The sequence below is a fragment of the Paralichthys olivaceus genome, chromosome 15, assembly GCF_024713975.1.
Source record: "Paralichthys olivaceus isolate ysfri-2021 chromosome 15, ASM2471397v2, whole genome shotgun sequence".
Lineage (NCBI taxonomy): Eukaryota > Metazoa > Chordata > Actinopteri > Pleuronectiformes > Paralichthyidae > Paralichthys > Paralichthys olivaceus.
This window is the reverse complement of record NC_091107.1, coordinates 13767005-13781663: the sequence shown is the minus strand read 5'-3', so window position 1 is coordinate 13781663 and position 14659 is coordinate 13767005. Positions and strand designations below refer to the sequence as shown.

Here is a 14659-nt window from a genome sequence, read left to right as displayed (position 1 = left end):
TTGAAATAAACTGAGTTAAAAGAAGAAACATTTAAAAGCTGGCAGCAGAAGTATCCAAAGAACTCCTCGGTTTATTTATATTTCAGTCCTGAAATGCTTATTCTGTGACAACAAAGACACTATCATTCATGATAAGTGAATTCAAAGCAGTATAATAGAAGCTTTGACATTTTATCTTTCTTTTTGCCGAATAATGTATGACCATGAAATGAGGAGCTGGACGGAAAATAAAGGTGTGACTGAGTATGTTGTTGTTTTATGTTGTGCAGAAGTTTCTCTGAGTTGTACCAGAAAGCCATCAAGGATGCGGAGTGCAAGCCTGGCGAGGATCAGTCGGGAGAGGCTTGGGTGCTGGACGAGAGGGAAGAAGAGGAGGAGGACGAGGAGGAGGCAATGGAGGACGACCTGAAGGCTGGTGGGGTCAACGAGGCAGACGCAATGGAGGTGCAGGTGGAGACAGAAGAGGCCGAAGAGGCTGAAGAGCAGCCGTGTGATGAAGGGCAGAGCGAGAGAAGTCTAGACTTGTTCCTCACGCCGCCCAGCTTGCCCTTGTTACGGGCCACCTCACTGCAGGACCAACCGGCCAATCAGAGCCAGGGGGGCAGCGCCTCGCAGCTCACACGCAGCTTCTCTTTGGAGAGGCAGCCATCCTTCAGGGACACCTGTGATGGGTGAGTGTTAAAGCGGATGCTGCTGTTCAATCAGCCGTAACCTGTCATGTGAGAGTTACAGAGGTGTTATAGAGAACAAGAGTGTTTCACATTATGAAAACAACAGGAAATCTTGCGACAACCCATCTAGACACAACTGCTGATGAGTCGAACATGAGCTCATCCAACATGGCAGAAAATATCCTCAAACTGAAGCTGATTCATCACAATTCCCTCAAATCTCAGAGTCACTGCGTTATTTCTGAGTCACAGAGAAAGGAGTGTGACTGTTTCCTCAATGCAGTGGTATTTAAATTATGAGTCATTATAATCATGAAACTTTCATTTTGGTAAAGATTTTACTTTTTAAATTTAAAACCAGAGATATAAGTATAGATCTTTATATTCTTCAATAATATATATTTTATTTTGTATGTTTTGTTGGGCAATAATGACATAGTGAAAGGACTGTATTTATTTACATTGAGCTTTTCCAGTTTTATTGCTCACACAAAGTGCTTTACATTACAATTCATATTTACCCATTCATTCATACAGCACTTCTATATGCAGCACTTTTTCTATCAAACACCATCCGTCTTGCCCAAGGAAACTTTAGGATGCAGAATTAAGGAGGCTGGGATCGAACCACTGACCTTCTGGTTTTTAGTGGACAACCCTCTCTAACTCCTTCTCACAAGAAAGCACATTATTTCCCTTTGTTTCCATTATACCTGCACTGAGGGGAATTTAGCATAATTCTCTCATTTAATCATGGTCACAAGAAAGTAATAACCTGCGCTGCATATACATTATATATCTGCCTGTGAAATATTTTCAACACACTGGTTGGTTTCACACCAACAAGTCACATCAGCTTGAAGAGAACATTGTGCATAAAGGGAATATTCATGAGGATAATATTAAACTTTTGCAGCTTAAATGAATTTGACTTTTCATCAAAGTACAACTGAGTCATTTGACTGAGCTGCATCAGATATGATATTTTTGAAAGATCATTTTCTGAGTGCAGAAATTCAAATGTCAATCAATCCAGAATCTGAGCCATACTGGAGATTACTTTTCTCGGTGCATGTTTCTGTTTTGACCTTTGGATTAAAAAAAAAAAGCCACAGATTTCCTTTGTGTTTTACCACATCTCTCCCTTTCCTCCTTGGCGGATAGGCACGTGTACGACAACGCCGGGCTCAAGCCGGAACGTCACATCAATGAAAACCTCGGCGAGCTGAGAGACAACACGCCTGATCTGATCCTGGCCGTCAAACCCAAGGTTCCCCTGGAGGACGAACAGGTGACAGACTGAGACGACATGACATCTGAGCGGTTTCCACCCCCACAACACGCCAGCTCCTTGCTGACAGTGTCGTTTCCCCTTTATCTCTGTCTTTATCTTGTCTTCAGTTCATGGGGGCTGAGTTTGGTGACGACAGGGCTTCAGCCAGCAACTCCTCTCTCTCATCTTCCCGGTTGTCGTGTGTAGACCGAGCCGAGCGAAATTCACGAGCCCTGAGTCTTCATAACTCCATCACCAAGAGTAAGTACTTCCCTCCACCTATAGATTATTAAATGAAACTTCACATACAGTACATACATATATGTTTATATGGGCGGTGCAGTGGTGCGTGTGGGGTTTGCATGTTCTCCCTGTGCCTGTGTGGGGTTTCTCCAGGTTCTCCAGCTTCCTGCTACAGTCCAAAAACATGCAGATTGGGTTTAGTGTTGATTGGAGACTCTAAATTGACGATGGCCTTGTGGTTCTCTGACGACCTGAGGTGTACGCCCAATGTCACGGCCCTGAGGATAACTGTACAGATAATGGCTGGATGGATGGATACAGACATATATATTCATTTGTCTGTATAAGTAATAACTCTACATAAATAATGTGTTGTATTCTTTAACAAAAGGAATATTAGCAGCATGAGATGAAAAATAAACTATGAATCCGATCCTGGATTCAGGACAATGCTCCGTCCTCAAACACAACTGCTTGAATGATGCCAAAATGGAACAATCCAGCACATTTCAGCCTCCGATTCCTTTTTCCCCAATTTCCTCCTGGCTTAAATCCCTCTCCTCATTGTCCTCCCCCCTGTCCCCACTGCATCCCCCCTTTGTCCCTCATCTTTCATCCCCTCTGCCCCCTATTCCGCTAATCTAATATCACCCCTGCTCCGCTGCCACCCCCTGCCAGGGCTGGGATAAAAGGGGGACAGATGGGTAGTGGGGGGGTGGAGTTTTTAGGCAGCCCCATATCAAGGAACCCCTCTTCCGCCATCTGCTCTGCCTCTGCAGAGACTATGAAACTCATCATTTAACAGCCATAAGAGCACACTCATCATCACACACTCATCCTCTCATCACATCCTTTTGGATCTTTGTGGGGGTGGACGCTGAGGCCTCTGATTGTTTACTTTATGTCCTTTCACAGGTGGCCTGCAGGATTTTTTAAAAACTGACTAATAAGATTCAAGGACTTAACAGATTTTTTAGCATCTTGAATGTCTTTTCTTTTATGTTTTTATTAAGTTTGCATCCAATAATTTACCAAAACATGCTGATACTAAGCCGATTTTCTTTTATTGTGACTTTTATCTCTATTATTTTAAACTTGCTTTATGTTAACTTATGTCAGAAACATCTTACCACCTCAGTAAACAGTTACCATAGAAACCTGCAGGTGCATTATATATACATCGTGACATTTCCTCCTTGTCCCTGCATTCTCATTTAACACAGCAGCACCCTCCAGTGGTGACTCTTTGTTACTGAAGAAATCTCACTGTTCTCCAGAATGAACGCAGCTACATCTGACTCCTTCACTACACTGAGTTATGATCGATTAACCACGGCCTCTGTCTCTCAGTTCTCTCAGAGACAACAGATTCAACGGAAGAGGAGTGGCAGTCCATCGCTAACCTAGCCACAGCCTGCCGCAGCATCCTGGAGGCTTTGTCACGAGAGGGTGAGGAACGATTCCCATACTGTTTATATATAGATGTAAAATAATACAACACGCTTTCTATGTGGTCAAAACAAGAGAAACCTCTTATCTGATTCAACATGAACATGAAAATAATGGTTTCCCAGTTTGGGATAATTTGGAAAGACAAGTTTGAGTCAGGCCTTCGTTAAGTTGAGCTGAGTTTTTTAGTTGACAGGGGTCATGCACAACACAGAACAATACAGTAACTGTACATCACATATGAAATAAACATGGCAGTCTCCATGTTATAAAACTGTTCTAAAGGTCAATGATCCCATGTCTTATTTGTCCGGAGCTGTATTTTCAGTGTTATTTTGAAAGTACTGATGTTTGTGCATCCCCCTGATATTGGTGGGAATTGAGAATTATCACTCAACGACAGTGACTGACCTCACTAAAGCTCTCATGGCTGCAGCCCGATTCTAAAAATATCCTAAAATCAAGTGCTCCCAGAAGACGGCATCATATTGGTTTTGAAGGGAGATTTTAAGAAAGTGTCAAATATGATTTTTGTCATTTAATGTAATTGATCTGGACTCTGCATGCAGAAACAATGATTTGTATATCCCCCTTCTTTTTACCCTCCCCTTTAATTTTGACTATTTTATGCTCTGCTGTTAAACATGGCAACAATGTCCATAACATTCTTGTTAAAATCACAGACCGCAAAGCTGGAGACCCATCACAAGCAGGAGCTGACCAGACTGATGGCAAGCTGAGAGACTCAAAGGAGAGGTGGGTTGCTCCACAGTATTTTCAGGGTGAGACAGTTCAATGTCTCTGTCGTTAGTCTTTCTGTTTTCTTTCTCTGATTCACTGCACATGCTTCTCAGCTCGATTTGTCCTCTTCTCCTTTATTCTTTTTCTTATTCAGACTTTGTTGGCTTTTATCCAACTGTTTGAGTCAATTCTCCCCCTCACAAAGAGAGCTCTGATGCAGACACACACTCACGCACATCAATGCACTTACATGTCTGAGTCATCTTTCTGTATAACTCCCGCCCTAATCCTGTCTATTCTTCTTTTATACGTTCCCCAGCTCCTTCTTTTTCTCTTTCATGCTGTTTCTGAACACGTAGTAGTTATACCACAGTAGTGTTATCCTAGAGCAAAGCAAACTAGAACAGCACTCAGAAGAGCACACACCTCTACCAAGGGGCCCAACAGTCCCCTTAAACTCAATCAAGCTGCCTCACACTTGACACACCCACAGATATCACTTCCCTGATTTCATGACAACAAATTCCTGGAACTGCTCCTTTGTCTGGCTCCACCAAAATGTACAAAAATTGCAGGGCTTCTTTCTCGTCCCGTGTCCCATCCTTTCGGTACAAGCATCCAAGGCTAAATTGTGGTTAGGGGTACAATTGAATTGCTATTTGCTATTATGTGGCTTCAGCTGGCATGTTAAGATGCTAAAATAGAACAGAACAGTACACTCCATACACTGCACCATTTCCTGACCTTGCAAATCACATTTTGCTCAAAATTTAAATATAAATGTTCTTATTTTCCATTTTTCAGTAAATACAATTTAATTAAAATACAAAAATGCTAAATAAATGCAAACATAGGCAAACTGGCCACATCTATCAGGAAAATTCTGTCCTCAAATCACTTTAAGTGCTGTAGCACAAATGAAAAAGAGAAAGCGCATCATTGAAACGCTTTGTTCTTTCCTTTAAAAGCATTATTGTCATGATTCTCACATCACCAGGAGAGGGCTGGTGCTTTGCTCTTAAGGGTCTAATCATGACGTGTAACTGCAATCAGCCGAAATGCATCATGGGAGGACTATACTCAAAATAGGTCTGATAGGTGGCCGTAGCAGTAACTGTGAATGGATCGCAGAGTATTACAGGCTACGTAAAAGGCATTGGGGACGATGAGGGCATTGGAGCGACTCTGCAGCCACTCAGGCAAATCAAAAGGTTCTCTCTGTATTAGATAAAAGTTAGATTCAATTAGTTATATAACAAAAAAAAAAAAAAAAAGAAAATCTGTCTATAAAATGCAGCAGGTACCAAGACATCCATCTGTCAAACAAAACCATGTCGACACTTTGGTTTCTATTTATACATTTTCCAATTACAAACCTCAGAATGCTGTGATTGCTTTTGACGAAGTGTCACTGCGTCTCTTTGTTGCAGTGACTCTCCAGGCCACCTAGAGGAGAAGGTGTCCCAGCTGGAGGCCATGCTGAAGAAGCTGCAGGATGACCTGCAAAAGGTGCTTTGACTTTCATGACTGCTTTTCTCTCTAACTATATTTTCAGCGAGCTGCACAGGAAAAGTCAGCAGGTAGGAAGCTCCTGTTACAGGAGTGAGAGGAATTGTAATTTCTGATCAGACTTTTTTTTTTTTTTTACTTGTACAAATCATCTCATTCATACAACAGTTTCTAATCACAGCTGATATACTTCAGAGAGACACACAAACAAACATACACACGCTCATGGTCTTCTTCAGTGGATGAAGCTGCTCAGTCAATCACAGACAAATGGACATTGTGTTGTGAATCTTTTTCAATACTGCATATGTCTCTGTATGTACAAATATTATTCATCTTAATCACATGGATTTGTTTCTATTTTTAAAGGTCCAGTGTGTAAGATTTAGGTGAAAGGGATCTATTGGCAGCAATTTAATGTAGAATAATCCTCATGATGTTTTTACTAGTTCGTTTCATCTAAATTGTATGAATTGTAGTTTTCTTTACCCCAGAAAAGGTCCTTTATATTGAAATACTTTATATTTACATTGAGGGGACCCTCTCTACGGAGGCCGCCATGTTTTTTACATTTGTCCAGACTGGACAAACTAAACACCTTTTGAGGTTTTTTTTTAACTGAAGCTGCCACAGGTTCTTTTTCATGTTTGGAAGGGGAGGGGAGGTGAGGGGTATTAGCTGCAACATGCAACTTCAACACTAGATATCACAAAATTCTACACACTGTACCTTTAAGTCCTTGATTAGAATTGAAACCTATTTTCATATTTTTTTTTAATCTAATGTATCTTTGTCAAATGAGTCATTTCGTCTATAAAGACTGATTCATGAGCTTAGTGACACAAAATGATTCTGATAAATGATCATTTGTTTATTTATTTTATCCTGTTAAATGTGCTGGTTTGCTGCTTTTCTCTGTTAAATATAAATTTAAACTGAATATCATCAGTTAATTGAACAGATTTGAAGACATCTCCTTTGCTTGGAAATTAATTTTTCTATTCTTAGTTGCACCCCTGTAACAATTGTAAGTGATGAGTTACTAATTTATACGACAGTATCCGGGCCATGTTGATGAAAACATTTTCTGGGATTTTGAGAATAAAGTCATTACTTTACCAGAATAAAGAAAAAAAACTTTCTTTAGCAAACAAGCAGCAAGTAGAACTCGTGCCACAGTTTCGCTCCTGGATCCAGAATCATGAACCAATCTCATTGTTACCTCTCTTCAAATATCATGCAGATAAACTCGACCACTACTCAATTCCATTTGCTCCAAGTTTGTGTGTTTCTTTTTACACAATATTTTCAAAGTCCTGATGCAAATGATGCCTAAAATACCTAAACCTGTACTGATATACCAAAATATTAAGTATTATGTTATTTGTGAGACTTATACTAAAGTATAACTTAACAAGATGCTCCATATTCCTCATTTTATCACAGGCAACCAACTGATCTTCTGATACCCCCCCCTGTAAAATGACACGTAGCCGGAAATTACATCTTTTTTCTTGTAAAATTACAACTTCCTTCTCAGAATCTCAGAATTCTTTCATCCCAACACTGATTTTATTCAATGCTGTAAACAGTGAAAAGTCATAACATAAATGATCTTTTCCGTGATTTATTTGCTGTTTCTGTGCTCTTTTAGATTGTGAGTGTATTCTTCCTCACTGCAGTGTGATGTGCCTCTCGACACTTGTTTGTGTTGTTTTATTTCAAGCTCTGTGTTTATGTGTGCCCACTAGTTGCCTTAACGCCACCCGCTGTACCTGTCGCTCCCCTCCCGTTCCTGCCACAGCGATCTGAGCGACGGCTTTTGTTTTGTTGTGTGCCGATGTCTTTCAGGAGAAGGAGGACAAGGCGGTGCTGCAGGCCGAGGTGCAGAGCCTCAGGCAGAACAATCAGCGGCTGCAGGAGGAGTCGCAGAGCACGGTGGCCCGCCTCATCAAAGTCACCGAGCTGCTGTGCAACGTCAACAAGCCCTGCTAGCTTGGCCGCCCCGCGCACAAACGCATGAGCTGATCAGCAGACAGATGCGAATCGAACAATGTCCCTGTACGCTCAGTGCACTTGATTTGTTCATGCATATCTGCAAAGGCAAACACACACCGATCCTCTTCAGTCTGTGTATTGGCACAGTCTCTGTCCTGAATCCTGCCTGTTGGTGAGGGAGTATGCAAATCAACATACAAAAGAAAAAAAAGACATTTTTAAGATCCCATGACCTTCATAGACTGACCAATGAGCAGCTCTCAGGCTGCTGTGTTGGCGTGCAATGCTGGAGTGCTGTGTGTGTATGTATGAATGTGTGTGTGCGTCTTTATGTGTGCATCTCTTACTGTACTTTGCTTCGAATACTTGACAGGCTGGGCTGAATAGCACTTGCATAAAAAGTGGCAATTAAGACTGACTGAGAGACACTGTATAGCATGTTTAGTGGTGTCTTATCTGAAATGACCAAAAGTGTACACATATATATATATATATGTATGTATGTATATATATATATATGTGTATATGTATGTGTATATATATATGTACATAAATGTATATATATATGTATATATACATATATATATCAATCACCAATAATGTATGTGAACAGTAGTATTGCTCTCCTTTCTCTGCCAGACGTGTAGTTGCGGTGTAGTTCTGCCTGGCGCTGCCTGTGTGGAAGGCCTCGTAATGAAACACAAAAAGAGTAAAAAAAAAAAAGGTATGACAGTGGCAAAGCTGTAGGCAGCCTTTTACTCCAAAAGACGTAATGATGCCAACCGATTTTGGGTCGGTTATGTAAGATCGCCACCACTCCTGCCGTCTCCACTTCTCAGTAGTACTGTATTAAAGAGTTTTTAAGGCAAAACACATTTAAAAAAAACAACATAAATGAAAGGGATGTAAACTGGAAAACAATGAACTGAGCATGTTTTTCTCCCAAGTGGAAGTGTGTATGAAAACAGTGTTGAAGGAATACAGAAAAAGGTTTATACCTCTCCCGAAGACACAGGCAGGAACAAGCTGCTTCAGATTCCTTCCGCGAATGCCTGTAGCTGTCCTCTAACCTCACTATTGTAGCAGCCATACTGTAGAAGATCTCCTGCTGGCCTGAACCACAACATGCCAAACGGCAGCTTTTATTTTCGACTCGCAAAAATAGCTTTACATGTCTGGACAAAAACACCTTGGACTAATAGTGGAATACAGAATATTGTATTGAAATATGTTTTTAGTGTTTGGCCGACGTCTACAGTGACTATTTTGGGGGTAATTGTGAAGTATGGCTTACGAGTGGTATAGCGGTGAGGACAGTAGGTGAACTCTTACAACCTGATGTGTGTTTGTGTGTATTTCTGTGTCATTCTTGCACTTTTAATTATTTTTTTTAAATTGTGAAATCAGCACTGGACAGGGACCACACTGTATTTTATTTTGCCTGCCCGGGTTATGTCTTGTTCAACATAAAAAAAGGTGGATAAGATCCCCCCCCCCCCCCCCATGCCACCTTACCTCACTTTTTCTCTGTGTTCACGGCTGACGGCGCCGTTCTATGATGTGTGTTCAGAGGAGTCGGACTGCTTCTCCTCAGTGCCAACGAAAAAGCCCAGGCAGCTTTCCTGAAACACTCCAAAACAGAACTGACTCACCTGCAAACTAAACCTCCCCGACTAAGAACTTGAACTCCTACGGAAAAAAGGATGCCAAACTTTCGCCAGTCACTCGGACTCTCTTATTTCTTGTACAAACTTCCTCTTGTAATTTTATTTTAGAGTCACTGTGAATACTTGGTACCAGCATATTAAAATACAGTATATACAGATTAAATTATGAATCTAAAACTTTATCAGTATGTGAAGATACTGTATGTACAGCCGAACTGTTCCATGTTATTTAGTGCATCAGGTTGTGTATGTCCTCCCTGTGCAGGATGATCATGCAGTCGAGTGTTGTCTCATCTGTCTCATCTCCTGTACATGCTGAAGCCTCGTATCTGGACAGGGAGACTTTGAGAAGTGTGAGAAGACCTGTTTTACTGTGTCTTGTATAGTTATTTAGATTGTAGGAGGTTGGTCAAGCATGAGAATGTGCCAAGCAACTTCCAAGCTCCCCCTCTGTACGTGTGTATGTATAAAAAAAATGTAACTTATTAATCATGCAAATGTGGATTTTCTTGTAGCTGTTGAAACTGGAGGGAAAAAATAATGTGAAAAGGGACAGAAAGGACGGCAGGCTTGGTGATAAATTTTAGTTTTATTTTGTAGAAAGCCAACTACCGTGATAAGACACGACAAAATACCATCTGCAACTATGACTGTGGTTGTACTTGTCGTTCTAGTATTGAGCTATTTCAGCTACAGCTCGTACATATATAATAAGGTCTTAAATCACCCTGAGGTACGCCTTAATGAGTGAAACTCTTATTTCAGAATGGATGGTCAGAACTGGTCGTGTTATATTTCTCTGACTTTGTGCCTACCTGAAAATGTAATGTATGTTAGTCCATCATAGAGATCTCCTCTCTTTGTCTTTGGTTGCACTTGCTGAGGTGTTTATTTGTTTTTGTGGCGGATGAAGGATTTTCTCAGACCATCTCAACATCTGGTCTTTCATCCGCCACGCAAGGAAAAGTCAATGGGTGACACGTGATCTGATAGAACAGATGATGATAATAATAATAATGATAATGGTAATAGATGTGTGTTGTGAGCATCATTGAAGGTTTACAGCTCCATGAGTACCACAGATTGTTAAAAGAGCCGACAAATATATAATTTTTAAAAGTGAATTAAAAGGAAAAAGGTGCTTTAAAAATGACTGATGATGGTTGAAATCAAGTTGAATTTGAGATGAATGTGTTGAATGGCGTATGCAGAAGTATTATTTTATGGTATTTGAAAGTTCAAAAGTATCAAGAAAGAAACAGCTGAATCTGGCTGAATGACCTAAAAAGGACAAAAGCAGAACACAAAATACAAGTGAATTTTTTTTTCCTTATTCAGTTTGTAAAAAAAATAAAAAATTCAGAGGGAAAGTTAAAAAAAAAAAAAACTTCCACAAGTCCACAAACAAGATCTCGAAAGTTTGAATTGGTTACATTGGTTTTGCAGGAAACACAACTCCATTAACTCACCTGACACTCGACTTATACAGAGGTGACATGTGATCACCACTCCAGCTCCACTTCTCTGTTTACTTTGCATTCAGTTTTTTTAATTTCATCATATATCATAGCAGAGTTATTTTATTTGGAGAATTGAAATCCTAAGCAGGAATTGAAAATGCAAAAGGAAAAGTTAGGACATCATCAAAGACTTCTGAGAACCTTGAATCTCTTTAGCATTTCATAACCATCCAGTAGTCTGAGATATTATATCAAATAATCATATATATTTCATTCTGGACCAAAATTATGAGTTCAAAATCAGCCTTTAATCTTATCTGCACCACAGCTTTATTATCACAATCAGCTGTTTCTCATGTCTCTTCCACAAACATCAACAGCTCCACAGATACATTGAACAAAATGCAGCATCTTTGACAAAAAAAGAAAAGCAGCAGCCTGCATCATCTCATATACACATGTAGAGATTTAGAGGAAGATAACAGATTTAAAGCCGCTTCAAATCCTGATTGTGTGCACATTCCTGTCTCCCTGAATTGATGCAAGATGAGGTAAGACAAATACACTTTCCGAAGCTCGGTCCATGATCATAATACAGCACGACAACATCATACAAACATTTCCCAGGGCTCTGTCCGCTGGAAGGCTTTCCTAAACACTAGCTGCAGAAAAACACTTTATCTTCCCTGCCCTGACACCAGGAGGAGAGCTGATGCGCCGGCCTATGTCTTTATTTGGGGTTGGAGCACAGGACGTCTTCACTAGGGGCTATGTGTCACACACAGCTCAAGGGGCTTAACGCCAGTTGGACTCTTCCGTTTTCTGTAAATACAGAGGCCTTGTGTGTGTGTGTGTGTGTGTGTGTGTGTGTGTGTTTAGACTCAGGGTAGTTGTATTTTAAATGGCCACTGTTGCTCCATGTACACAACATGTGGATGAGGCCTATATTGTGAGTTTGTCTGCAAAATCTCTGCTGAGTTCCTGTTATAAATGAGACTTCACAGCATTTATGAGTTAGATTCCATTGGTCGATGTTACGCATCAGCAGATACAAACAGCAGATAAATTATTTATCCGAAGGTCTCCTGATGTTTAGAAATATCCCACCAGCTGATTTTACATGGGCACAGCATGGAATTGAATTGAGGTTTTCCATTTTTGGGAAACTGAAAGTTTGGTTTCGATGCATTTTTAACAAAATCAATACTGTCATAACTTTTAATAAGCAATTGTAAAGAAGTCCAATTCTGATCTTGAATAATTTAAAAGACAAGACGTCTTTGAGTCCTGCATTGCGTTGTTCTTCTCCTGCCATGAAACAACCATGTGTGACATGTTTGTGTTTCCTTTAGATTCCAGGCTGTTAATAAGTGATGCATGCACTTCATATAACAATGACAGTGGATGATAAATTAATCACAGTCCTGTCCTCGTGTCATAAACTCTGCAGTCAAAGACTTAAAATATTAAAAAAAGAAAATATTAAAGACTCCAGGGCGCTGTAGCTGTGTATGAGGCTGCTTTGACCTTTATTGTTTCATTTAAAATATGTCTTATCCTTTTTTTGGTCATTTTTAATAGCAGACATTATCCAGGCCACTCCAACAGCACCGTACATTCTTTTTTATACGCAAAAGGGGGTTTGTGTACTTTTGCTCTTTCTGGGAAACTGGCAGGTAGATTATTAGCAGACAGCATCACAGAGCTGTTTCTTAATCTTAACCCTGTTTCTGGAAGGTGTCTGTGTGACATGTAGTCTGTGTTTCCCAACACAGGCAGCAGAGCAGGTCCCCATTTTAATATTTTTTAATTTTGTCTTTAATGAGAAAATAAGACAGAATAACTCATAGCAGAGAGAGAAAGACGTTTTTTTTTTTTTTAGAATCAATTGCAAAGCATGTAACATGTTTTACTTCATTCTTTAAAGCCATAAAGAATGAAGCACTTTTGTTAATACAAGGATTAATCTAAAGATATGTATGTCATTGATCTAAGTTGTTTGTACTGGAATCAAGCCATTTTACCACTGACTCACTTATTTGTGTTAATAATAATAATAATAATTTCATGTTTAGTTTGTTCTCAGGATGGATGTTTCCTGCAAGTGGGAGCTCAAAGGTGAAGAGAAGCTTCAAAATCTCATCCTGCTGAGATTGAACACGAGAAAAGCAACACCTGCACAACAGAATACAATAAGAAGCAAGTTTTATGGACTACTTGAATCATCACATCATCATCAACAGTATAGGTAGGTACAAAAACAGCATTGCTGATTGCAGCAAATGATTGGACTAACCATCATACTTTATTATACAGTGTGTATGGGGAAATGGTTAAAGACTTGAGATTTAACTAAATGGCACATTCACACATTCATAGATATAAATTCCCTCAACATGCCTGATTTTTTCTTCACAAATGTTTTCATCTGAAAAATCAATGAAAATGTTCAGAATGCCCTATCTCACCATATTAAAGAAAAAAAAATGCTGGAACTTCCTCTAAACCAGACCCAGACCATTATTTCACTTTCCAGTTTTTTTTTGTGTGTAATCTTGCTTGCAAACAATCATACAAAGCAACCTCATTGGTGGAGCTAAAATAAGCTTTATAGTGGGGACCATGGAGAGAATCAGTGGAGTCTCTCTCTTTGGGAAATTAGGTCTCTGTAATCAAAAAGCACTTTTTCTCCTCCTCTGACTGACTCCTTGGTTCCTGCGATGCTGATGAATGTACCATGGTCAATAAACACCAGAGTGCATGTGGGTGTCTTTCACAGACTGCTGAACACTTTAACACCCGCCCACACATCTCAACACACGTCTTAGTAACCTTGAAAATATGTCAATTATTAACCATTGTAACTATGTACATATGTGTGTATAATGTGTATTGTAACTAAGACATTTATTGCACTCACACCTTCATGGGCCTTTATATATTTTAGAGGTTTAATGTTTTTATCTTGATGCTTTTATGTTTATTTTGCTGTTGTCATTTTAATCGCCTGCTCCTGAAGAAACTATTTTTCAGTTTGAATGCGAAGATGAACTTGAGTTTGGACTTTAAATCCTTAACAGGTATTTTAAGTCACAAGAGCTTTTATCACAGCACCTTTAGGGTACGCTGTCGAGTTTTTTTTTAAATCCACGAATAGTGCATTTGAGTAAAAACTTTAAAAAGTAAACACGGATAGAAAATATAAAAATGTGCAGATGCTTCATTTGGAGGCAAAATGTTTTTTTTACAGTAACAATACACACAAGATATTGTGGTGAGTGATTTTTGTTCATACATGGAGGGTCTTTAAGAGAAGGGTGAGTGTGGTGCTGGAGGCAGAGCAGGTCATCCACTAATCACAGGGTTGACAGTCAGACTGCCAGCTGTGAACACAACAGCTGTATTTATGGTGTGTCACACACAGTAGATCACCCACAGGTGTATTGTGCAGGTGAAAACAGGAGCTGTCACTCAGAATCAGACGAGCTCAGCTGCAGTGAAGAAGAGGAATTCACAGATGTTTAAAAACCATCTGCTCGTGAAAGTGGGCCTGATTTCAGTGTCCACATGAGAACAGGTTGCCTCCAAATGACAGTGACCTGATGACTCACAATGATGAATAACATTAGAAACAGCCTCCCTGCTGAG

The 14659-nt window shown here is 39.9% G+C and overlaps 1 protein-coding gene across 14 annotated transcripts in view; it reads left to right on the top strand.

Annotated features, from left to right (window-relative positions):
• sipa1 (signal-induced proliferation-associated 1) overlaps positions 1 to 13278 on the top strand; it is a 35725-nt gene extending 22447 nt beyond the window's left edge. For 6 of the 14 annotated variants that reach the window (XM_069510217.1, XM_069510219.1, XM_069510215.1 and 3 more), the window contains 7 exons: positions 270 to 671; positions 1836 to 1962; positions 2073 to 2205; positions 3538 to 3636; positions 4320 to 4392; positions 5808 to 5886; positions 13087 to 13278. In XM_069510217.1, the coding sequence (XP_069366318.1) occupies positions 270 to 671; positions 1836 to 1962; positions 2073 to 2205; positions 3538 to 3636; positions 4320 to 4392; positions 5808 to 5886; positions 13087 to 13263 (1090 nt within the window). In that variant the 3' untranslated portion in view covers positions 13264 to 13278. Of the gene's footprint in view, positions 1 to 269; positions 672 to 1835; positions 1963 to 2072; positions 2206 to 3537; positions 3637 to 4319; positions 4393 to 5807; positions 5887 to 7637; positions 10702 to 13086 lie in introns of those variants that run through there. The other 8 variants (XM_069510226.1, XM_069510225.1, XM_069510223.1 and 5 more) reach the window with 3 other exon arrangements.
• The last annotated feature ends 1381 nt before the right edge of the window (positions 13279 to 14659 follow it).